At 40.5% G+C, this 26,680-nt stretch overlaps 1 protein-coding gene across 9 annotated transcripts in view; it reads right to left on the reverse strand.

Annotated features, from left to right (window-relative positions):
- The window catches only part of LOC140277563 (disabled homolog 2-interacting protein-like), a 149,355-nt gene that overhangs the window by 30,601 nt on the left and 92,074 nt on the right, over positions 1 to 26,680 (reverse strand). For 8 of the 9 annotated variants that reach the window (XM_072372646.1, XM_072372645.1, XM_072372640.1 and 5 more), the window contains 3 exons: positions 11,576 to 11,729; positions 7,685 to 7,783; positions 3,951 to 4,505 (listed from right to left, as the gene is read on the reverse strand). In XM_072372646.1, coding sequence (XP_072228747.1) covers positions 3,951 to 4,505; positions 7,685 to 7,783; positions 11,576 to 11,729 — 808 coding nt within the window. Of the gene's footprint in view, positions 1 to 3,950; positions 4,506 to 7,684; positions 7,784 to 11,575; positions 11,730 to 22,202; positions 22,371 to 26,680 lie in introns of those variants that run through there. The other variant, XM_072372643.1, reaches the window with a different exon arrangement.

Raw genomic sequence — 26,680 nt, forward strand, 5'->3', positions numbered from 1 at the left:
ATGGCACTGTTGAGTTTGACAGGGTTTCTAACACTACAGCTCATGGACAGGAACCATCAGCAAAAAACGAGCTCTTTGCCCTTCATGGCATCTTTTAAACCCTCACCAGACCAACAGTAGACTGCTGGGCACACATCCAGTGGGAAGTGTTCCACGAGCAACATCAGACAAACAATTCTGTATCAAAACTCTTTGACTCAAAACTGAGTTACAGACATGTTGTTATGACATCATAAATATCCTGATATAAAAATTGAGATGAGTCAAAATGTGATTATGACCAGTGAAAATTATATTGATGATTTCTATAACGTCAGCTCCTGCAGTAACAATGTCATTCATACAAATCCCCCAAAAAATAAAACTAACCGCATGAAAACTAAGTGATAAGTGACAGCTACAGAGAGGAAATAGGAACAATTTTGTGACCTCGGTGCTGACAGATCAGTATGGTGATCATTGGATGTTTCCTTTTCTGCTGCTGTCGTGCCAGGACCAGAAAACATGTCACCGCAAGGAGAAACTAGATTGCTCCATTTGCATTCTTACCTCTCCTCCATCACTCCGTGCTGTCAGGGGACGGTCAATAAAGAAAATCATGCCGGAATTATTGAGCAGTTTAAGGATATGATGCCTTTTTTTTCCCCTCTCAGGAACATGATTCATCCTCGCATTGTTACCACTCTCTCCTCTAACAGCCATCTTATAAGAAGGGTCAACTCCTCTCTGGTAAATCATAAGATTACAGCCATCAAACAGCCTGGTCCCACATCACTGTCATGTGTGGAACAAAGGGAGAAATAGCTCCAATCACTGGAGAAGACGCTACGCAAAATAAAATCCCTTTCAGCCTATTGAAACAGTTAAAAATGATATGTGCAATCTTTATATTAAAACAGAAGTACTGATAAGTGGTGATCATGTTACGAATACTTGGAGGTTTGTCTTATTCAAGTATATCATCTGTCATGCCGTATTATGTTCACACAACCACCAATGCTTGATTGCCACTGTTGCAATGCCAGAGTTGAATACACAGAATTATAGCCATGCTGCACTGACATCAGTTTACCATCGAGAATAAAGGGAGTGTGGGTTTACATATTTCTCGCTGTTAAATAGGACTGTTAGTTTACCTTGAAGAGCGGTGGAATGGCATAAAAACCAGAGCACCTATGTCCCTGGGCTAGTTATCGTAAGAATAAATCCTTCCAATTGTCACTTCCATCAGTCAGTGCAGCCAAGAGGAGCAGCAACAAAATTAGAACATAATCTTCCTGAGGGCTGAGGTGTCGGGAAGACTAGATCGATAACACAGAGGAATTCATGCCAGGTGTGGATATTTACGGATAAAAGAGGGGTGAACTTCCTCAGGCAATTCCAATACAAGTGGCTGGGCTTGGAGATCTTCTAATAGCAGGTAGGAGATGGCCTGAAGTCCTAACCCTACAGCACAGAAAATCAACTGAACCTTTCAAAAATGGAGCACTCATTTTAGCTTAAAAAAAACCTGATAAATACGAAACAGAGTGATCATTTCTCTTCAACCCACATCTATTGTGTGCACGTTTGACCAAATCCTGCAGCATGCAAGACTACATGGAAGCCTACTCGCTCATGCAGAAAACTGAATAAATGACCTGCAATCACCTTTCAATGTCTTGTGGTTGGACATGGCTGCGTAAGGGTGCTTTTATAAAGTTGGCATCTGTGCAAGCGACGCAGGGTGTGTCTGTGCTCACCACTGCACTCAGACATCAATACAGCATTGGTAATGACATCTCTCCAGAGAGCTTTGGCCTCAAGATGCAATAGAGCATGAAAGAGAGATGAGCGAAGACAAAGACGGAAAATAGGGAGACAACAAGGGAAAAGGAGTGAGTGTGCAACAGAGCAGAATGCACGGGCTGTAATTATTCAGTGACGGGTGATAAAAATGACAAAAGAAAAGCAGAAATCTGAAAGTGTTGAATACTGATGGATGGAACATGCAGAGTGAAGCTCTTAGTTGCTTAGATGGTGTTTCTCACCTGAACACAGCAGATTAAAGTAGAACTTTGAAGACCTTTCCCCTGCAGTGTGTCCTGAATAGTGCTCTTCTTTGACTGTCTAATGCAAACTTAAGTCTCTTTTCATCTGAATTACTCAGCTCCACTGTGCTGCTGGCAGAATTAAACAGTGACTCGAGGATTTGATTTGAAGACCACGCAATGATAGAAAGGGAAGTAAAGCACAACAGAGGCTCCATCAAACACAAAAATCAGGCTTACGGGATTTTCCAGAGTTTATCGTAATTCAAGTTAATGTCTTGATTCCTAAATATAACATGACAATTTTAGGAAAGGCTGCACCCGAGTTGTCAGCACATGAACAAAGAGCTTCAGTCGTTGAAATGTAAAAAGACAAACCGCACAATGACAGAAAGAAACAGCTGAATACAAAAAGAATATCTGCAGCAGCAGAGGATATTTTTATTAGGACTCAAATATTTGCAGTTACTTGATTTGTTGTCTTTTGCTGTTTGGTATGGCATGACGTGCAGCTTATATACGTCTAACCTTTCATAATGTCAGTGAAAAAGTCTTTCACTGACATAAAAAAGTATTTTCAGAAAAGAAAGCTGCAGCTGTTAATTGTTAAGATTTTGCCAGCAATGCTGCTGTTTGCTTATTTTTACCTTAATACATACATTGAGAAAGCTGCAAAAGCTTGTACTAAAAGGATTTTCTTCTTGACCACAGATGTATTTTGAGCCACACTGGAAAACCATTTCTGATGCCAACAAAAGCAGCTGGCAGAACCACCAGACTGACGGAAGATCAGGAAGTGAAAAAAGTAAACGTTTCAGAGCTGCACTCGGAAGTAGTGGATTAACCGAAAGTAATAAGGATGTAAACCTTCTCCCCGGGAGCCAGTGGAGCCTTTCTCCCACATCAATAAGCAGCGATCAGTGCCACGCTTAAACCAGCAGACTGGCAATAGAGTGCGGATAGACATCACTTCTTCAGCACCAATCAGACATCATTCTGCCATGCTGTGATAAAGAAAGTTTCAAAGCTCTGCTGATGACATACCGTCAAGAAAACTAAACTAAGGCATAAACTGTCGCTGCAGACTGACGAGGCTGAGAAGCAAAGCTGAAGCTGCAGAGATGAAAGCTGACAGATGTATCGTCCCAATAAAAGCCATCAGGATGCCTTTCTCCTGCCTTTTCTCTTTAAAAATACTTTGTTAAATCCATCGGAATTATAACACTCCTAATGGACAAAAAGACATTTATTTGATATTTGAACAGGTGATTTCACTTGTTCTAAAACAACTTGTGAAGAGTATAAATACATCTTGACAGAAGACATTATGGCTTATTTGAATGCCTTGAATTTTCCAAGACAGAAAACAACAATACAAGTTTATCACTAAGCCCCTGTTAGATGGCTCTGTTTCTCATATCTCTGTATATTCTGGGCCAATTGTTTTATTGCACAAAGACAAATGTTTTGCTGCCGAAGTGAAGTAAAATGCTGCATTTTTTTCGATGAATGGAGGATTACTTGAGTCCGACTGTCACGGGAGGCTTAGCTACAGCTGTGGTGAACTAATCTCCCTGTGCTTGCACTGCTGCAAACAGCGGCGGATATATTGTGCTCAGTCCTGCATCGGTATGCTGTGAAGCAGTGCGGCAGATACATGTTGGGGATTAGCTTGGGTTAAAATTGTAATACAGGCTGGTGCAGCAAGAGGAAATCACCTGTCTGTCTGCTCTTTGTCTGCTCTGTGGGAGGTCAGTAGTTCACACGATGAGCAGGCAACAGAGGACTAGTTTTATAAAGCGTAGACAGTACCTAATAGCAAGATAATGGTCTGATGCAGTGCTTTTTTTTACATCAAACATTTCTGTGGAGAATACAAACCTGTGCAACATGGAAATAAATGAAAGTGTTAGCACTAACCTTTGCCTTGCCAGTGCTCTGCAGAATGTGCACCAGCGCGCACGCCATCTCCTCCTTGTTCTTGACGCTGATCCCCGGTTCGAGCACCGAGCACAGCAGCATGTAGTTATTGGTGGTGTATTCTGCAAACTCTTTGTACATCTCCATGGGAAGGATGTTCATACTCTGATAGCGTGCCTTGATCCTAATCATGGGGCCTGATGTCTTGCCCTTAGGGGGAGTGGGAGTGCTGACTGGATACCATTTCTCCACAAACTGTCGGCCTGTGACAGCTGCGACAGGGATGTTGACAAGTCCAATGTAGTTGTTTTTGTCTTTCTTTTTCTTCTTGTCTGTGTCTTTGTAGAGGTGCGCTGTGATGCTCCTGACAGCAGGCAGGTTACTGAACTCAAAGTGCTCTCCCCAAAAGACATTGTCAGTCTTGAGCTTACAGGTAGTGCGGGCATACAGTGACTCATCAAGGCAAAGCTCACAAAAGTATTTCTTTTTGGCCGGCAGGTCCTTGGCTTCGATGAGCCACAGCCTCAGCATGTTTTCCACCCGACGACTGTTGTCCTGGAGATACAGAGAACAATGGCGATTGGTTTAGTCTTGAGAAAGATTTTGAGAAAAAACACCACTGAAAAAAGTTTTCAGTGACTGTCTTAGCAGGACATTTATTAGACTGAAACCAGTAAATGATTCAATTCCAGCATTGAAATTTCTCTTAAAATTTATTTTAAATGACAAAAACAGCAGAAGAAGGATTCCAAACATTTGATTAAAGCAACTTCTTGCTCGTCTTGATTTCCAGTCATTTAGGAGTCCGGTGTTTCGGAGTCCAAACCCATTCTCGTGCTCTCAGTTGGTTTTGCCAGGAGTGGGGCACATTTTGGCCATTATTCAGATTGCCTTGAAAACTATCTCCGAAAATGAAGAGAGGAAGTAATAATGGCATCATTAAAAAGAAACACCAGGGCTTCTGGATGTCTGAAATACTGGTACCTGTGCTTTGGAAAGTTCCTGTACAAACACCCTGTTTGATGCTACAAAATAAACATTTTGGCTCCAATCAGATATAAATTCATTGTTACATCGAGTAATTTTTACTGATCTGATGCCTGTGTGGTAAAATTTCCATTGTCATATATGTTTTCCGCACAAAGGGGGAGCTAAAAGTTGAGATATTTAAGGATTTAAGATTATTTTTGAGGACCATCATTGTAACAGCCATAATAAGAGACGGTGTAATTCTCTATGTGCAAAGGAAAGGTGCTTCAACCCTTCCTTTCTTCTCCTTTAACACAGGATTACTGGGATCATCCTTTCCCAAAGGAAAAGAGATAATGTCATCCCATAATGCCTTGCAGTGGCAACATTCAAACCATAACACCAGTAAACTGCTCAAGATATGCCTGTATTGTATACATTTAACAATCATTTGTTTCAAACAGTCATACTAATGAAGAGGCATGTTGATGAGTATCAGTAAGGGTTGTGAGTATGAGCATCCACTCTTGATGCCATCATCATTTTGCTTTAATTTCAAGACTGGAAGCCAACTGTAGGTTTTCACTTTTCTTAAAAATAAGGTTTTTGTTGTCTTTCTCCACAGCAAAAACACGTCAACAATGTCTGCTGTCACATATCTTAGAGTAGGAGCAGACGGCTTCTTTAATCCATGAGTCTCCCTCACAAGTTTCCTTAATTGTGATAGATTGGCAGTTGGTCCAAAGTGTACTCAGCAAATGTCAGAGGTCAGTGGGGATAGGCTCTGTTTTCCATCTAAGTCAATTGGTTAAGTGTACCAATAGAAGGCAACTGGACCTATTGTATTGGTTCAGTTTTTCCTCACTGGTGGGGAGTTTGAGGCTTACAAGCTGTTGTTGAAACATTCACACCTTGAGAGTTAGTGAAGTTGCACTGATCCACCCACGCATCCTGTCGGTGAATCACATGACTGACAGGATAGGCTCTTCTGGAACCAGTTAAAGCAGTAGATGCCTAAAGTTTAGGTACTTGGGACTACCTTGACCTGGATGAGTGAGAATCTTCACAGATGAAAAGAGAGGATGTGGGGTTTTTTTAGCTACTGGACTGCGACCAGGTGTCATGTCTCACCGTCATCTTCTTTCATGAGGTCGAACAATTTTCCATTTTCCTCTGTGCAAAACTGTCTCAGAGGTCCTTACAGACATTCCAATAAAAAGGGTGTTTATTTTTTTCACCACCTTCATACAAACAGGTCAGCGCAGTTTATGTACATCATTTGGTACCATTATAAAAACATTTATTTTTCTCAAAAGCCCAATAAATAAATTGCCTTTCCTCTCGAGAAAACCTTCTGCTTCCATTCTTCACCCTTTTATCACAAAGTTGTCACGTTTGTCCTTGTGTTTTTGTCCAGCTCGATAAAGTCTCACAAAAACTCAATGAATTTTAACCACAGTGTTTTTATCCAGGTCAGTCATGTACAGAATTTAGGGAAGACTCCCACCTGCACAGTAAAGACGATGAGCAATAACTTGCCTTCCTCATTCGTCACTGACATGCTAAATGTAAAGCTTAGCTCGACCATTTGGCTCAGCCATACAGAGTGCAAATAGCTGTTCGTCACATGCAGTGTTAAATATCTACCTGAACCCTGTTCTGTGCTGGGCTGTATGAGACATTTACTATAACGTTCAATTTACAGAGCAATGCTTTTACTCTTTTGTTCCTCTGATCCAGATTTTGAGCTGTGGTATCACATGGGATCAGTGCTGCCTCGCACTATTACTGCCAATAGTAAGCAAAGGTCGTCCAAACCATAATTTAGTTACTGAAGACTGTGTTATATGAATGTTAAGCAAATGTATTGCATTTGCTATCAAACACTGGCCCACAAAGGTGATGCCTCCACTAATGATCTAATGATTTCTTCATTTCAGTAAATTCATGACTTGTACTGTTAGGTTTCTTTTTGCCTGTCCTCAGTCTGCTAGATGAATAGTCCTGATATAGCCAGGTGTTGGCAAATTCAGCTCACAGCAACGTCTTCCTGTAAAAGTCTCTAGTGGTGTGTTATGGCTGATGAGATGTAGGAACTCCAGTCATATTGTTGAAGTGTGATGTTGGTTTTCTGGTTGCTGAAGTGCCAAATATGTCAAATTTGCTTTTTCAGAACAGATGCAGGACTTTTCTTATATATTTCATGAGAATTTCAGTATCTTTTTCTGTGTTTGCCAAAAAACCCACAGGCGTACTGCATTCTATGTTATCTCCAAAAATCTTTCAAGTCATTAAAAATACAAAAAGTAGAGAGACTGAAATGGCAAATCCTCCCCAAAATAGACTCCACCGCTGTTTGGGAACTTTCTCCCCAAACTGCTAATTAGTGGGTAATTTTCTAAATAATGACAGATGCAGGAGTGAAGATGCTGTGTGATTGGGGCGATTTTCTTGGCTTGACATGTTTGCCGCCTAAAACCCTGTGACAGCTGTGTTTGGTCGAGATTACAGATATTAATCAACATACAAAACAAGAACGCACTCAAGTGTTTCTCTGTGCCACCTCTGCATGCTCAGCTCTCGGGGTCTACTGTGCAAGAAGAGAAAGTCTTGAGGGAAATTAAACAAAGTGTAGTTATGTGAATTACAACATAGTGTCAAAACTGTGTCTTTATGACTGTTGAAGAGTGTGGACTGGAGTTACAGCACGTATTTGTACTGATTACATCACACTGTTTTGTCTCACCTACTGAGCATTTACATACCTTGTTTGGCTGTACCGCTCTCCTCAAATTCTCCATCCATTTGTCTCTTTCTGCGGCTGAACGGCAGGAAAAACATTTGCTTCCTGTAGAGGTAGTGACCTGCAGCAGTGGCAGAGTGGGGAGGAAAATGAATGCTTCAGTGATCAAACCTAATACACAAATATGACTTTGAAGAATCACTTTGTCTGTGACAGCAAAGGAAATGCAAGTAGATACAAGGACACTGAAGGTGACTCAGCACTGTTGAGAAACTGCGGTTTGACAGGTTTGGCTGATAACTGAAGGATTTTAAGATGCACAGAGAAAAAGCAAAAGAGGCGAGAACAAGAAATACTTAATTTAAGTCCCCGTGTAATCAAATTCAGTGTTCTGTTTGGCACATTGTGTCACCAGTGCACATGGAAATATTTAAAAATCTTGATGACTCATCCTGCACTGTGGGCGTACATCAATTCGGGTCCAATGAAACACTTAACTGCTGAGAGATAGTGGTCTATACTTGATCAAGCCACTGGAACTGACCAGAGCAGACTGGGCTTCTCAGGGACGCGGCAGCCACCCTAACAGGAAATGTGCAAACATTCTGAGGCAAATGGCACCCTGCTGGGTATTTTATGGGAACTTTAAAGAGCAAGAATGATGAAATAAGCAGATTTCTGGTCTCTATAGTTCAGTGTTGAATCGAAAGTATCTGTAATGTCTCTCTGTATCTCCAAATGTGTTTTTGCCGTATTTTGCAGTAATTAACATCCTTCATAAATTGCTATGAATGACTCCAGTCAAGCAATCATGACTTAGCCAAAAAAATTTAACAGAAACATACTTTCATTTTCTTTCTTTCTCTAACAAGACAGAGGTCAGTAGGAGTTAATAGCTGTTATTCTTGTCTGCATTTTTTTTTAAGTAAAAGAAAGGCTGACTGCATAATAACTTCACAGAACTGGTCATTAGCACCTGAGGCTGTGAAATCAAATGACCCAGTGGTTTGAAATAGATTTTTTCTTAGCTTCTGTTTGTTTGTTGTACAAATAGCAGGGAAAAAATACTCCTAATTGGTCAATCATATCAGTCATTTTCAACCATAAATACCAAATGTGATCCAGGTTCATATTTGCAGCTCTTATTTGTCTTATATGATCTAAAACTGAAAAGTTTGGTCCCAAGACTTAACTGATCTGATAATTCTGAATCCGCTAAAAACTGATGATGAAAATCATTTTAATCTTAGTCTCTATGGGGAAGAAAACAGGCAGGCATAATGGTTTCTCGCTGGAAGTGAGAGGGAGACACTTGAGATGTTATTTTCTCTTGACCCAGAAACAAACTAATTAAAACTACTGAATGTTTTAATCTTTAGCTTCCTTCGGGCATGCAGTGTTTGCAGCTTGAGCAGCAGAAGCAGAGCAAACCATAAACACAACACTTAAATATCATCACCCTCTGAAATTGTTTTGATGAATGCATTAGTTAGCGCTCGATATAAACTTGATATGTTCATTCTCCGCTAATCTCCGCTGGGTTTCAAATCTGGCCCATTAGCGGCAGCATACAGTGAGTTCTGAAGCTTTACTGTTGCCCGCTGTGACGTCAAACAACACTGACGAGACGAAACATTCACAGAAGAAAGAATGAAGTTGCAGGCACTGAAATCTGAATTATTAACTCAAAGGTGCTAAAACAGGTTGGTGATTATTCTCTGTGAGTACTTTTCTGAAAAACAAAAGATAAGATACAGCATAGACTCAGTATGTCTTAACTTTAAGAGCCCAGTGGCAGCGTGTGAAACAGTTACTAAACATTATCCAATGACTGGACCTCCTCCCCTGAGTGCATGGCCACAAAAACAGTAGGGTCACAGTCTCCCAGCATTTCATTGAACTGTCAGGAAAAGTGTTTACGGAGGCCGGAGGGTGTAGCAGTGGAGTACAGTTAACATACAGGCCTAACATGGACTTTTCTATTTGTACTTTTCAGAATATAGCATTGTCTACACAAAAAAATGTAAATTCCTTAAATCTTATCATAGCACATCAGTTTACAAGAGAAATACATGGTAGTTAAATACCAACTGTTCTTTTAACAGCTGCTGTATTGGATCAATCAATTTTACCTCCAAACATAGATTGATGAAAAAAATGAAGTAAAGTTTAACTTTCATGAATAAGTAATATTTCAATACTGATTGATACAGTCGGACGGCAGAGGATATTGTAGCGTCCTCAGTGAGCGCGTCAGGGAGGGTCGACATTTGTTAGAGCCCTGAAACTGTGATGTGAGCGCAGTGGATGTGTTCAATCTTCGAAACGTGTTAAAACAAAAGATGCGATGTGCAACTTCACATCATTTTCCTGCCTGTCGCTGAGATTGATACAATGTTCACCATATTATGTTTGTTGTACTATTAAGCCTTTGTGTTGGGAACAGCACAGTAGTTTGAATGTTGGGTGAAATTAGATGGAATTAATTCCAAACATCCCTAAATTAATTTCCATTGCGATCACCAAATAAGGTTTTAATTGTTTAAAGAAATTAGTCTTGCACGTTTCTTTTAAAACATTCTAACTGCAAGAATCTAGATAGAATTGAGCAATTTTTGTATGCATTTTAACTAATTAATGTGGTTCGAGTTTAAAACCATTTAAACAAAACAACATTTAAAAAAAATTTGTTTTGGGGCCCCCAGCATCTGAAAATGTGATATTCAGGGAGCCCTTTAGTAGAAAAACTCAAGTCCCTTCATGATGTTATTCAGCCTTCTTCTTTAACTCCACCTGACTTCAGCTGTGGATGACTTGCTGCATTTACTGCACCTTGGAAGTGTTTTGCTTTTGCTCATCTTCTCTTGTTTTTTGCTTTGATATCAACATCAGATCTCATAATTACTTTTCCTTTTACATAAATGAACTAATAACGATGACCAGCGCTGTTATCAGTGTTTTCTATCCCGACAAGGAAATTGGTCATAACAATTTCGTCAATGAAAGCAAAATAAGGACAGTACTTCACTGCCATTTAAAAAAGAAACATCTGTGAAATATTATCCATGTGAAGTTTATGGAGGCGATATGTGACAGAGGAGTTATGACGTGAGCTTTCATAGGTATCATTAACCGGCCAACGGCTGCTATATTCTGCACTAAATGTTTTAACAACTCGGGCCAGTTCAACACATGTCTTATGAAGAGATGATGCCTTGAAAAGGGATCAGTAGCCTACCAGCAGTCCATGGTCGAACCGGAGAGGAGGGAAATGCGAGTGTTTGAGAATAAAACTATCAGTAAAGTATTTTTCTAGCAATTTGGCGATCTTTACTGACTCTCTCATACTGTAAAAGCTATCTTAAAAAGAAGCGGGATCCAAGGACGAGAGGGGTGGCATGGAGTCGAGAGGGTCCCTCCACACCCTGAAAGGATTTGCTTGAATAGAGGTGTGAATTAATGGAAGGAAAAGGAGCTGTTGCAGTGTCTTTCTGTGTTTTGACCAAAGCATGTCAAAGACATTTCAGTAAGACCTAAGCAAATTGCGTCAGCTCGTGAAAAATGGGCATAAAATCTCTCCTTTAAAATCTACCCAAATAAACTGAGCACAAACTGTTAGATCAATTTTAACAAGTTAGAGTCTAAAGGCTTGTTTCACAGTATATGTGTTTTGGCCATTCATCTACACACAAAAGCAGTTTTCGTCCAGTGAAAAGCAATCTTTTGGAAAACCCTTTTGGCTCAGGACATCAGATTGCATACAGTCTTCTGCTTGGTTTGACCTCAAAGTACAGGTATATTCTATTATCTACCCTGTTTACGAGGCAAGATATGCTGACAGGGTTTTTTGCATTTCATCACAATTATTGCAACTCGATGAATGCTTATGTAAAGTCACATTTGTGCCCCTCACCTCAAAGCAGTAGTCCTGCCCAAGGATGCTGCTGTGCACAGGCTTGATGATAACCTCGTCCTCCATACTTAAGTCTAGGGCTTCCACGGCGCTACTGGGGCTGAGCAGTGATTCATGGGAGCGAGACTCCTTCAGCCTTGGCATCAGATGAGATCTAAGATAGGGGAGGAAGAGAGAAGAGAACTGAGTCACCACGTGGAGTCCGAGTAGAGGCAGTGAAGGAAAGGGAGCATATGTACGACACATATCAGCAAGCATTCATGGTGAGTGTGAAGACAGGCAGTGTGAGGATGATGAAGACAGGCCACTTGCTTTGAAGTCAGTGAGCTCTCAACATGACAAGCTTGCACATTATTGCATATCAACACATGTTAATGCACCTGCTTCTAGGCTCACTTGTTAATGGTTTACTTGTAGCTTCTCATTTGCAACTTTATACATCAATAAATTTTGGCAAAAGCTGCCAAGTGATGCAGGGGATCCACCACAAGCAGGAAGTGATTCATATCACTATCACTAATGGTCAGAAGTGATTAGGTTGCAAAGTAATAACACACCTGCCAGCTCTTTTGTGAAGAACAGCATTGCTCTCGTACACTTAAATATGAAAAAAGCTTGAACATGAGTTTGGGATTATTGTTTAGTTTTCAAAGCTATCCTTCTTATATCTTAGCTCTCCCTCCATATATATATGCTAAGATGTTTCAATCTGCTTGCATTCAAATTAATTCATTCTTGCTGCTAACAATGAACCCAAAGCATGATCAATCCACTCCTGAGGTGTTCTTTTTGTAGTTTCTGCATATTTTGTTCCTCACATGTTAATTTGCTGACAGGAGCCAAAACTTATGACACTGAAAGGGTTTCCTCTTCTAGAACAACGCAACATACACACCATAAAAAACTTCCAGAAGGTCTTTTTCATTCGAGTTGCCTTCAAAGCAATCCAACAAATAGTTTCTCTGAGAGTTTTCAAAACCTTTAAACTGCCATTTTTTAATTGTGGTATATCATGTACTGAGGAAACAGCTATATGAGACACACCCATCTCCAGCTTTTTCTAGTGTTTTTAAAGCTTTGGAATTGACATCAGCTGTTCTCTCTGACAACTGCAAACAAGCCAAAGCCTCTGAAAGTTAATTGAAGCGAAGTCCGAAACCTTTTTTAAAAGTTATTCTCGAGCTGATATTTCAGGTAACACGTAAATTTTACGTCATAGTAACATTCTGAGTAGGGTTTTTAAGACTTTCACAATGTCAAACGGTTAATCGTCATCATCATATGATAAGAACTCAAAGTTCATCTTGAAAAGTGTTCAATCCTCTGACGAGGACAGCTGCAGGGCTCGATCTCCTCTGTTTGTTTTTTTGCCAGAGAAGATTAGGAGAAGTAAAGAGCTCTCCAGTGTTTGCTGTGTTTGATGTCGACCTACTTTCTGTGTTTCTGAAAGAGTTGGAGTGAGTGTCACTAGAGCGGAGCATATGCCTCAGGCTGTGAATTTATGCCAATTTAATCTGCAAAACATTTAGCCCAAAATGTGGCTTTAACATTCAACAATTAACTGTTATAATGACTTGTTTACAATAACCATTAATCTCACCCAAGGTCCAGTCAGCTCACAGTGATAAAAGGAACATATATTTGATAGTCTTGTGGGGGGGTGTAAGCAGCAATAGGCGAGCTACATAACTCACCACTGGCAGGAAGATAAGCCAAAAGGGTCAATTCCAAGCATAATGAGTGAGAACATTCTTTTAACAGTGCCCTCTATGGACAGATTACACACTAATCCCATGTATGTGCGTGAGCCTGTGTGAGCCTGTGTGTGTCCTGAACATCTTTTCTGTGAACTGGCAGGAAGAGATTTCCAGGAAAAATGCGCTGGACATAATGACAGATTATCAACCGCATGAAGCCCTTTATACATTTTGCCAGCTTTGTTGTCAAATCCTCTCTCCAATGTGAAGTGGATAATGACCTGGACTTTCCTTTTAGCCTCTAATAAAACGCACACACACAAACACAGGCAAATCCTATCCTCTGAAATAAAAGAACACAATTACAGAGGTTAGGGATAACTCTGAATGTGAAAACACAGTTGTAGGAGTTCCTAACAATTCCCCAGCACAGCTGCAGAGGAATAGTGTTTGCACCTACCTCTGCTTTGTGATTGGCTGACTGGGTACTGGGCAGAATCAGGAGCAAGTCAAATGAGTGGAATGGAGAGTGGAATGTGCCATTAGGAACAGGAAAGGATGGGACCTATGTGTAAACTGAGGTCCTAAAGCCTGCATGAGGATAAGTGGACATTTCAAAAAGAAACTGACAGAAGGGAAGCAAAAGCTAAAAAGTGACCAGACATTTTAATTAACAGCCAGCACTAGCACTTCTGGTATTTAGTCATAGTAATCTTGAACATGCTGCATGCTATTGAGTGAAATAGTTTTCACTTACATTAGGATTTTTCTTTTCCTCTCAGCATATCATATTATAAGAACATTAGTGTCAGTGAAAGTGGTAGCAGGCTGTGAGGATGTGAACTGATTAATAATAATGCCGCCTATCATCTGTATGGCATTGTATTAAAGTGTACTCCAACGTGTAATTTGCAGCCTATTATTCACATTCCACTTTGCAGTAATGACAATAAAAGGGTGCCCGGCATGCAAATCCTGTTAGTTACAAGCTACAACGCCAAATCTAGCAGTGTGTCAAAGCCAGTCACTGCATATGACAACAGGCAGGGCCTGCTGACTTCATCCCCTCATTTCTCTGCTGTTTGCCTCCCTTCCCCCAACATCATACATCCTCAGCAGACAGCCATTTCTGTCCTTGAAAATCCTTTAATATACCATTCCTCTCAAACTGAAGTTCTGTTGGGGGGGACAGTTATTGTTAGGTAGGCTCTGCTAATACACCCAGCTTTTTTACTTTCACGGTTCTGTTTCTCTCTCTCAACACGTTTATCTCCACCTCTCCTCTCTTGGTCACCAGTCTCCCCTTTGCTTCATTCTGGCTGTCTAAATATTTCAGATACAATGCAGTTGATACACAAGCCTCTGGCAGATCAGAAACTACCGTGGCTTCTGCACACCGACTTAACTTTATAAAATCCTTTTTTGGAAGGTCACGCCAAAAGAAGCAGACCGTGTCAAAATTTCAAGAGAGGTTGGAAGGAGAGTTGCATGATATGTATCAATGCATCACTATGTTTGGTAACATAAATGCGTGTCAGAAAGTCAGAAATTATTCATTTGATCAAGTTTCATAGGAAAACAAGGAGCTGACATGAATGGATTATGAATTATGAACTGAATTAGGGTCACTGCGGTAACGTACACCGCTTTTATTCTTTATTATTTTGCCTTGTCTTGGGGGACTTGAAACAGCAAGAACCAGCAGAAAATTAACATTTTTTCCACAGCAGAAGAACCAAAAACAGCTAAGCTGCGCTAAGCTTGTAACTTGCCAAGATGTATATTAAAAAAATCTGTTCCTGTTCCTACAATACACCAACTCCACCTTCTCAGACTTGTGCTGAATCCTTTTGTAATATCCCCAACAAAAAATGTCTCGAATCAGGTTTGAATTAAAACAAAACAGGCCAGTAACAATACTTTGATCCCTTACTTTCCAGTTTTAAAATAGTCCAAAGCATCGTTGGACTCCAACCAATTAAGGAGATATTTCCAACACTGATGTGTCACCATGTCATTCTTTCGCTATTGTAACAGAATAAGAAGGCAGATCTTGTACAGAAGCTGTAACTTCATTATCTTGACGGCGGCAGTCCAAAGCGAAGAGGGACGACGAGGTGTGGAACATTTGCAACAGCAAAATTAAATAAAGCGGCTATCCCGAGTTCCCCCACAGTGTGATTTTCATTATCAAACACAAAGTTGGCTGCTGATGTCAATGTGCATTCACTTTTTGTGATGCCACTGCATCTCGTCAATCCTATCAGCACTTTGTGTGAAGCAGACAGACTTTACTCTGCTGAGGTTCAATAGAAACTCACTTAGGAATGAGCACAGGGGAGAGTAATGGGCAGCGAGTGTGTCTGGCTACACTCTTTGTCTCTGCATCCTGTAAAAAGAGTTGATGGGATAGCTGGTCTGGGATATGATAGAGTCTGAAACATTAGCCTTATACAGGCGTCACTGCACTTAGGCTTCTAACGCACTGACTTGCTGGCTAGCTGACTGCACCACAAAAGGCTGTATTCGTACTGATAGTTCAGGATAAGCTGAATTAATGTAGTGTGACTCCAAGGGAGAGCACTTTGAAAGTCTACATTGTACTGAGTTGCTCAGCAACTGTTCACTTTATCATGTACTGCATCAGTACATTACAGCGTATATGAATTGGTGTTAATCTTCAGAGAGTAAATAATATCCTCTTTGTGTTGTCCTGCTTACATTATCGTAATAAACAACAAGCACAATGGACCAAAAGACCAAAGCTTAACCTTCTGACATAATGCTTAACACCAAATACTTTTCCCAAGAGGTCTCCAGTTAATGGTGGAATTAAGAAGCCTGATGTTGTGTCTTCCTGCTCAGTGTTTACTGTGGAAACTGCCCTGGCTAGCGTTTGCAGAGCAGTTTGTTTCACTGCCAGTCCAGCATTTAGAACAATCAATATGCTTTCTACTTGCAGGCTGGCAGAGCAATTACTTGTAATAATACCCTCCACTTAACAAACCCATGCATATCAACATATCAGAGATATAAGATGACAAATCAGCATACTCACAATTTTAGCCTTCTTACAGAAGCTAAATTAACTTTTTGTAAGGCGTCCTTAACATGACTTAAATTATGATACATTATGTCATGAAAAACTAATTAAGATGCTTCCACACAGATGATATTACCTGCTTGGTATGAAAATGTTGTCCTCTGCATAGATTAACAAAGTGTGAATCATGTTTTGCTTTGACATAAAATAAAATGATGCAACTTCTTTAAAGGCACAAAATACTAACAATTCCTACAATAAAACTTTCCTATTTTGGGTTTATGGAAAAATTAGAAGTGACATTTTGAGCTGCAGGAAACAAAAAGTTTCTTTCTCCATTTCATGAAAATAAATGAAAGATTAATTCATGTTCATAAAAACTTGTGCTTTTCTATTCAATTTGTAATGCTGTTACATCATGGCCACAACTTGTGATTCGCTAAACTGATTTTGAGTCTGGAACGCGTCTCTTACTGAGAGACTTTCTTTTCTTTTTCATTAATTTGTCAGCCTGTGTTGAAGGATATGTGCCTTTCATGTTTTTAAAAAAGTTTACACTCTCTTAACTATCCAAAACCTTTACCTGGACTGAACATTCATTGGGAACCGGCTGTAGGATGCGTTGAACATTAAAATGCTTTCAGTACCAGATGTCAGCACTTCTGGGCATTTTGTCATATTATTTGTAACATAAGGCTCCAAATTACTTTAATGGCTGACAGGTATGGACTGCAGTCCGTTCAGTTTAGCATCAGTAAACTTTTCCCACAAAAACATGCTGTTCTAATACATGAATGTGGTTTGTATTCTTGTCATCAAATTCAAAATGAGAGTATCCTTTTCACAAAACAATAAAAATGTCACCGTTTCACTATTTGATGTTTCTTGTGCTATTTTCTGTTAGCTATGAAGTTCAGCTGAGTTTTGAATGATTACATGTGGCTCTAATTGGGAAATGATATTTGAAAAAGCATGTCTCGATCATACTTAAGACTAAGTTTTCATCATATTTGTGCCTGTCGAATTCCTCAGTACTGGAACCAAAAGGCTTCAGGCGCCCAGCAGAACCAACCACTAAACAAGCACCTGCGTCGCAGCTCGAACAACAAAAAGGAAAGCATTTAATTTACCATGAAAAACAGGCACCCTAAACAAACAGACACAGCAATTGTTGAAGCTTGATTATGAAACACATGCACTGCAGAGCAAGGCAAGGCGAGCAGACAAATGAGCTATTATTCGCATCAAGCCTTGCACAAGCAAATGTTCATTATTCCCACAACTTTAGTGCAGCCTCAGTGGAAAAGATCAAAGCTGTGATGAGACCAAGTGGCTGTCACACTGACTGCAGAGGACACTGCCACATCTAGGCAGATGTGGTTAGTCTTTCTCAATGTACGGTGTGAGTAATTAGACAACTACCTCAGAGAGGAAGTTAAAAATCTCACCGCGGTCATTTACATCTCTATCACATTCTGTCCAGCAGTAGACATTTGTGCTTTAGGTAAACCTATGAATACATGCTTTTGTGTATCGACCTGCCATATGTCGACTGTCATCTGAACAGTTTGGTGATGGGTAGCAAGAGAATATAGACAACAAAACAAACGTCTGGCCCATAGCAAGAGTCAGAAAGAATCGTGGTAAAGGGAAGGCAAAGAAAAGAGGCGATGGGGTCCTGTCAGATGCTGCTGGTGCAGAACAGTGGACGTGTGAGCAGCACTGACATGTGGCTGCAGGCTCTGGAGACCAGTCAGGCCAGTCAGAGGATCCAGTCAACAGAACAGCAGAGCAAACCTCATTCACTGCTGCATTTGGAGCAATCTCTTGAGATGTAGACAGATGCTGAAGCAGTGGCTGTAATGAGTTGGAGATGCTGTAGCAAAAGTGACAGTCCACCTTCCTGCCTCTGCAAGCAACCCTCAGAGGGACATCTTCACATATCACATGCAGACTGAAGCTCTTAATCAGAAGCCTTCTTTCTGTTCGTCCATCCATAACCACAGTGAGTCCTGATTGGCTGCGCCCTTTGCCTCTGACAGCAGTAGCAATAACAGTGAAAGTGAAAACGCATACATATAAGTTTAAAAAGATGGTTAACAAACATGTTGGTGCATATTCTGTGCTTTGGGGCACATGTGCTTCTTTTGGCTTTTTCCACTGCCTGTGGTCAAATGCAAACTAGACAAAAGACAGATTATGCGAGGATGAGGGCAAAGACAGACACCACCTCAGGCATCACTGTGCCAAACAAAAGGGCTTAAAGCACTAAAGCTGCGGTGTGACTACATTTGGGAAGAAGAAAGAAAAAGCACAAGTTAAATCTGTAGAGAGAGCCTTTCATTCACACTGAGGAAGGAAGCTTTAAAAGGCGAGAATGAGACATCCCTCCCCCGCAAAAGAGACAAATACATACACAGGAAAGATCCTAAATGATCAGCTCCTCCAGGCCCCTCTTAGGAGTCTACAGGGATGCCTAACTCAGAGTTGTGGCAAACATGCTACAATGTGGTAAAGGCTGGCTGGTAAGTGAGATCAGGTGGTTGGAGAACAACTGTTTGGAGTGCTAAAGCAGCTACTGAGCCAAGCTGTCTGGTAACACACATACACATATGCACAGCTTGATTACAGTGAGAGCGCAGCTTCCCTGCTAGGTTGGGAGGTAATTCAGTGTAACATCTGCTAGGACGCTCACTGCAGGACACCAATATGGAGCGCTGAGGAGCTGCTCTGGTGCGGGGCAGCTTGGGTTTGACTCTGATGTCATGTGCTGATTGAAAGAGAACAGAACAGCTGGCTGCAAATGCAGAGACTGGATGAAAAGATCAAACCAGCAAGTTGCAAAAGACACCATGTCCTTAACCAGTGATTATGTGTGAGGACTGCAAGTTTGTGGTAATTCCATCAAGCTATGCTGGACATGTGGTACATCCTTCTCACTCACATCATTTCTCCTCTCTGGTTTGATTTAAGACTGTCAGCACTCATTCAGTAGCACCTACAGTGCCTGTCTAGAGCTCGCCTCACACTCACCAGGTTAGATGAAGGCCAACTCGGGCTGGGAAAAGATTTTTAAGACAAAGAATCTATAATGAGGTCATAGATTACACTGATGAATGGCTCTATAAGCTGGAGCTTGGGTCAGAGGCCAAATGTCACAACAATAACCATCAATGCTTCATGGCTGTATTGATTTCAACAATGCAGTTCACAAAGAGGGAAATAAAAACATCACAATGATTGATCCTGATCAATATGAAGACACACTGTTTGTTTTTGTCACACAGGCTGGGTGGACACCCATATAAAGACAGCTAAAGTCTGCTTAAAAAAGGTTTTGCTGCCTTCTTTGCTTACTTTAGCTTTTACAGTACACCTTTTCTGATGCCTTGCATACGCCAGATTAATCATTTATTGACTACAGCAGCATGCCAGGGATGCAAATATTACATTACATCTATGTCTCTGTCCCACATGGCTTATGTTGTATTATGTATGTAAATATGCATTTGCTTACCACATATATATTTAACATTATTTTCAAGGTGCTGCACAAAACAGACTTTCATATTTCTGTCAATTGTACATCATTCACAACCTGCTGAGCAAGGCTGCTCCATATTGGCAAAAATGGCGGAAATGGTTAAAAGCGCATGTCTGCCTTTCATCGTACACGTCTACCTTTTTCCAACACCTCAAACTGCCACTTGTGCTCAAATCTTGTAAACGTACAACATTGTTGAGGCTATAAAAATATAGCATGCCAAACTGTAACATATTTACTTTTTCTTTATAATAAGACGTTATACCACATAAGTCCTATCTAATATTGTCCAACTTTTCTTGTATGTGCTGTGGGGCTTAAAATGGACAGATAAAAGGTTACAGGTTTGAATCACATTGTCTGAGGACTTCTCTATACAAAACAAAACCTTTTTTTTTTTAATAAAAACTACTGTGTTTTGGACAAGCTGACTGGCTACACATTTCCTGTGAGACTGGGCTGCATTCATCTATTGATCTTTAAAAAGCCAGCTGTTCTCATTGTCTTGGTTTGAGAGCACAGCTGTTTTAGGGAGTTGGTATGGGCTTTCAGGGAGAATGGGAATTGTGAAACAGACAAATAAAGGTCATTTTTTTTATCTCTATGATTTTGCTTACATAATAACTGGAAAGCAAAATCTTAACTGAAAACTCAAGTTTGACCAGCTACACATCTCTGTGAGTGAGCATTTCCTGCTGTATTTTCTGTATTATGTATTTGATCTATTTCTAACGGCATGAATGAATCAGATTCCTCATTCGGTGACGTTTCTATCAGATCAGTGCTGGTTCTTGTCTTGCTAAATTACTGTTATAATCTCGCTCTGCCAGCCACAAAAAGGGAGTTGTATCGAGGATAACAAGTAAACAACTTTAAAAACCCAAGAAAAACTAAAGAAACACCTTTTCACATTGTAATTAAAAGCACATATGAAGACCATTTCTGCTCAGCACTCATAAATTCTGCACTGATATACCACAGCAGAGTGAAGAGGAGGGAAAGCAGTTGAAAATAAAGATAAAAAGTAATAACTCAGGAAGAGAGGATAGTGGAAATACTGGCCTAATTGGGTCCAGGACTGTCCAGTTAACTGACTTATCATCTGGCTTTGAGCCTTTCAGCAATCCCCACAGTGAAACCCAGAGGGGCTGCAGGGACTTGACGGTTTGAAAAACTTCAGGAGTAAAATGGTATATGCAAATGTATTAGAATATAAAATGTTACTACCAGCACTTGCAGCTTCCTACATAGACAAACAGTTTTTCACTTTGAGTTTAGCTTTTCCTCTTTGTTATTTCTCATTAGCCTTTATTGATTTGATATCTAATCCCTTTAACTGTGGAAATTATGCTTCCCAGCATAATCCCCCACAGCGACAATTATAATAAGACTATTAGGAGCAAGAGGGTCACATATCAGAGGGTGTGACTCAACCAGGACCATGAGGGTGAAAACACTTGAAGCATGTCAAGGTCATGGAGACGGTCTGTGCATCTGTGCTCCAGTGCTAATGTGCCTGTGTATATAGGTTTACAAGATTCCATTGTATTCCCTGGTGTGTGTGCATAGCAAAAACACCAACCTGTGCACAAAAAAAGCATAACCATCATTCTAGAGTTACAACAAGTTAAGAAAAACATGAATTATTTACAAGCATGAATGCCTTTTTTTGAACTCCTGTGTAACTCCTACGAAGCTGCTAACAACAGTGCAGGAGTAGAGGAGATGAGGATGTGCGTTTTTGACTTCTTGACCTGAATATTCAAACACCCCTGTGGCACTGGACTAAGAAACAGGCGGGCACTCAAGTTCAAAGGGAGGAAAAGAAGGAAGAGGCTTACTTCCCACGCAAATATCAGATGGTGAGAACAATAACTAGCCTGTAATTTCTGCAGATATACTGGCTTCGTGCTTTCATGTTTACACTTTCTGTAACATAAAAGTTTGACAGATGATGTTGCTTTAGAAGAAAAATGGATCTAAAGTCTCAAACATGCGACCAACGCCGGGATCTAACTTGCACAGTACAGACAAGATTTGCCTCTAGCACTGAATAGTTCTCATCTTCAAGTCTGAACGTGCCTCTGTTTTTCTCTCAGGTCTTTAACTAACTCTTTAGATCTTCTGTACTTTTCCTTCTTTTTCAAATGACCTTTCCTGACATTTCGTTTCATATACGATTCCTACAAAAAGTCTTGTTGCCAAAAACTAGTTAATTGCTGCCATAATGTAAAGTCTGGAGTGAACAGAGGCTTCCATAAACCACAGAGCGCATCTGTGCAGCAACCATCCACAGCAACAAGCACAACCATGAAGAAAGAATTCAAAGGAATTGACACTTACGATCTACTGAATATGTGAAACATCGTCCAGCAGAACCTCTCTGAGCCCAAAAACACACGACTTCACTTTGGGTTGCATTCCTCACGGCTGGTCTCAGTGCTTTCCGGACTATTTTTGAGTCTCTGGGAACGTGGCTGAAGCCTCTGCCCTCTGAGTTACACCACACCGCTCCCTAAGGATGTCTGTTGCTACTAACACACCCCTCTCCACATCCCATTTAAAAAGACAGCGCTGTTATTTAGGATAAGCCTGACAGTGTGGTAAGAACCTAACATAATACTGATATGAAGTCATGTACAAGCAATAAAGTGAAAAGATTAGGGAGTGTTCCAGATAGATCTACTTATTGAATTACCTTTTCTTTCAAAGGATACCTTAATGTTAAGCTGATGAAGCCTTTTGTAAAATATATCCTACATAAGAATTATGCTAAAAAAAAATACAATAATAGCAACTGCTGTTTTATTTAAGTCTCAAACATCACTCAGTTATGGCTTCATGACTCCATATATATTATGACTCACAGTTTAGCTGTGGTATTGCATAATAGGCTAAAATATGACAGTGAAAGTAGATAAAAAAGACCTCTAATCAAAAATAAGGGTGGGGAGGTAAGGAGATATTTCGGTACTACTCTGTGATAAATACATCTTTATATTTTCCTAGCTAAAGTGAGTCTCGAGGCTACAGTTTTTCTGTCATCATCAAATCTGTCTCCCCTGCTTTTTCTAATACTGACAAACCCTGAATTGGCAGCCAGGAAGTCAGCCCCCCTCCCATTTTTTCCCCATGCAGCAGGAAACAATGGGTCGGCCTTCAGCGCCATGCTCTGTGGGAAAATGCTGGTTCCTTGGCTGGAGAGAAGAAGTTCAGAAACAGGGAGGAAAATGAAAAAAGAGATGGAGTGAGTAAGCAGAAGAAAATGAGGCCAGCCAAGTTTGGGAAAGAGACACACTGCCAGATGTATCATAATGGTGAGGGAGGACTGATGTCACAGCTATCAGGATACACTTCAATTAAAACTGATGTTTTAGCTCCAAAATTTGGACATTAGACAGAAGTAAATATAAAAACAACAACCTCCTTTGGCATGTATGTGTGTGGAAGCATTAAATGCTAATGCTATGGGTATGACTCAATATTACAACTTAATCCTTCAACACACTTAAGTATAACTCTGCGATGGCTGGTAGCAACTGATTACCTCAACAAAGGAATTCATTGTGAACTGTACAGTGGAAGGTCCCTGAGCTGCTATATAGCATAGGAGCAGGACTAGTTGGCCAGCTCCCCAACAATGTAAGCATTATTTGTAAGCTGAAACTGGAAGGTATAATGTAGTTGTTATTCTAAAATGCAATAAATTCAAGTTGCTTGCTCTTATCTATAGTCAACAGACATGTATGCAATCCTGTTGTGGAGAATGGCTGGGTAAAGGTCAACTACAAGCCAAGGCAAAGCTTGGAGACTAAACACACGTGGGGATTTCCTCATTCCTCTGGTTTGAGCTGTGATAAAAATCATACCTCATCAGGGTGTTTGGAGTGTGACTACTCCCAAATATAAAGTGCGGCAGAGCAGGGCTATTGTATCTATTGGAACTCGTCGGTAATCACAGCTGCAGAGTGGAATACAGTAAACTATCTTCATTATTTAATGGAAAAAACACTCTGGACAATGTCTCTCTGTCCTCAGTCAGTCATGTGGTGTGTGCGTGGACAAGCTTTTAGTGCATGTACACACAAACGGATAATAAATTTGTATTCCATGTGGTTTCACAAGGAAAAATCCATGTCAAATTCTGCCAAGAGTGCGTAGGTTGGCATGTTTGTGGTCATGAGCCAAGTATAAAGCAGCAGACATCAACAGGATGAGGTCATGAGTAAAGGAAGGTGAGGTGCTGTTTCACTAACTGTCTGCAGGCAGCCCCATTGAGGCCTTGCCTCTGTCATGTTATTTTTCTGCTAAGCACAATCTGTTTAGTGGAGCATCACCTGCATGTGCAAAGGCACAGAGAAGGAATAAACTAGACAAAAGGAGAAAGATAAAGGTGGATACAGTGCAAGCTCCAGCTTGTCTTTATGGCCGAGAGAGATGGATGGAGAAAGCATGCCATGTACTGGACAATGACATGTTGATAGAGAGGAACCTACACTCATTTGGATTTATTTTCAAGATGAGTTTTCAAACTAAAATAATCCGACAGAATTAAAACCCAGCTGTTCTCAGAATCGAATGTCAAAAAGCAAACTGCCGGAGCAATAATGAGAAGTAAGTACCAACAGAGCAAGGATCTTGTTGTTCCTGATCATCAGTGTAAACCCTCAATTCACATAAAACATTTTCACCCATTCGAGAATATACAATATATGCTTGTCAGAGAACGGCTGCATCCTTCTCAAAGAGATGACTTTCTCCTTAATATTGCTGATTTACGACTTTAAGGTCAGTGTTTGCAGTTCACCTCGCAGAGCCGTACGCTGCAATATTCAAGATGCAAAATATTCTGGAACAAATCATGTAGTTCAAGGATAAAGCCGCCATTACTTAACTGTTTTCTCACTGTCAACAACACTCAAGTAAAAACCAAAAAGCAGTGCGATGATTAATTTCCAATGCTTTCCAACTTCCTTCTCCTGTTTGTGGCGCTCCATTCATTTCAAGGCGAGGTCATGCAGGCTGAACAGTTTCATGAAATAGCTGGGTCCTTTATTTCTGCTGATGGTGGACAGTTTGTTCGAGACTATATTCAGATGCACGTCAACGCAAAGCAGAAAGATTTACAGAAGCAGGACAGGTTCAGTTTTTGTGTTTCAATTTAATGATAATACAAAATTCTACCTGCTACAACAATATGGCTGATTTATGTCAGTGGAGGTCCTGTGCTAGTGGAATAAAACACAGTTGGATTTAAGGATTTCAAAATGGCACCGAGGGATGCTTGTGGCAGCAGTTCTCACAAGCTTCAGTTTATGTTTTCTTAAAAAAGTGACTTCGAGCAGCTTTGTAGAGAAATGCGTCCAAAATCTCTGATGGACTTATCTAGCAAGAAAGTTCACCTGTCTAACATGTGGTAAACACTTTAAAAGTCTGACCCCAAGCATTTCTATTCCAAATAAAGTTGGACTTGTTTCTTAAACTTGACCAAACAGTGAGTGAAACTGAATCTGAAGTTAAAAAACAAAACCAAACAGAACCCTCAAAGGAAGGCCCCACAATGGTCATCAACTGGGTCCTCAGCTGTCCACCTGCCCTCTATGCGTAAACGTTGTAGTTCTGTTTAAAAAGGCAGAACATTCAGAACCAAAAGAGCTGCATCTGATGGTAAGGGCTTCTTAGACTTGTTTCGTTTAGCTAAACGAGCACCACTTACTGACAGGACAATATATTTGTTGCATTTAGTCTTTTCATTGACTTTGCTGAGAATATACAGATCACAGAAAACGACCAGCCTTATCGTCCGATTCTTTTTTAAAAAAACAAACTTACCCATTTGAAGATTTTATCTGCATCACCCGCTCCCTGTTCCTGAGTAAACAGCAGTTAATGAGAGCACACACAGTGTCTGCTCCCTACCCTCAATGTGTTCAAGATTGGTAAATCACCAGTCACTGAAAAGTCAGAATCTTAATACAGTTGAGATAAAAGCACACTCTGGGTGAGCAAACGTGATGTTAAAAGATCAAAGTAATCCAGCGACAGTTTCTCATTCGTCTTCGGAAGAAGCATGCACGTAAAGAGAAACGAGAGGAAGTGGAAAGCAAAGGAGGCATTGATTCCTCTACAGCCTGGCCTTCATTTCATTTTTGTAAAGCAGCTTATTTTAGAGAGACAGTCGTGCAAAACAGAACAGCAATGAGGCAGCAACATCAGCGTCACTAGCGTTGGTTTTGGTGAAAAAAAGCACATAAGTAGAGAGATAAAGTATACGAGAACAGAAGTACAGAAAGAACTGAGGCTTGAGAGCTTTCCTCTCCCGTTGTTCCCATTGACTCTGCACTGCTGCCTTCAGGGCAAGAGAGAGTAAATGAGTGATTCAATTATTGACAATGCACAACACAGCTCCACCATGAGCATATGTTCCTCTTTCATCCTCTCCCAGGCAGGGTTGGGATCCAGAATAATGTCACTGAATGCCCTCCTTGCAGTCTACTTCAACAATCTTTCATTCACATTGGTAAGCCAGGCTGAGGCTGGGATGCTAACCTCCGGTTTGCTGATGCCCGTCATGAATTTCAAAGCCTCGAACTCACCGAATACAAGCCCTTGGAAATGAGGCATTTCTTGTACGCCCTGACATCTGTCTCCTTTTCATGCTCTAAATCCTTTTCAGTTTAATCACTTTGACTCAAACAAGCCTAAATGCTAACCTCATGTTGAGTCAAGTGGTTAAATCCTGTACAAATGGATGCAATTGGTGTGTCCAAATAAAGCATTTTAACTGTGTTAGATCCCACATGTACAAGTGTGTACACCTG

This window comes from Leuresthes tenuis, unplaced genomic scaffold (assembly GCF_036924035.1).
Source record: "Leuresthes tenuis unplaced genomic scaffold, fLeuTen1.0.hap1 SCAF_19, whole genome shotgun sequence".
Taxonomy (NCBI): Eukaryota; Metazoa; Chordata; class Actinopteri; order Atheriniformes; family Atherinopsidae; genus Leuresthes; species Leuresthes tenuis.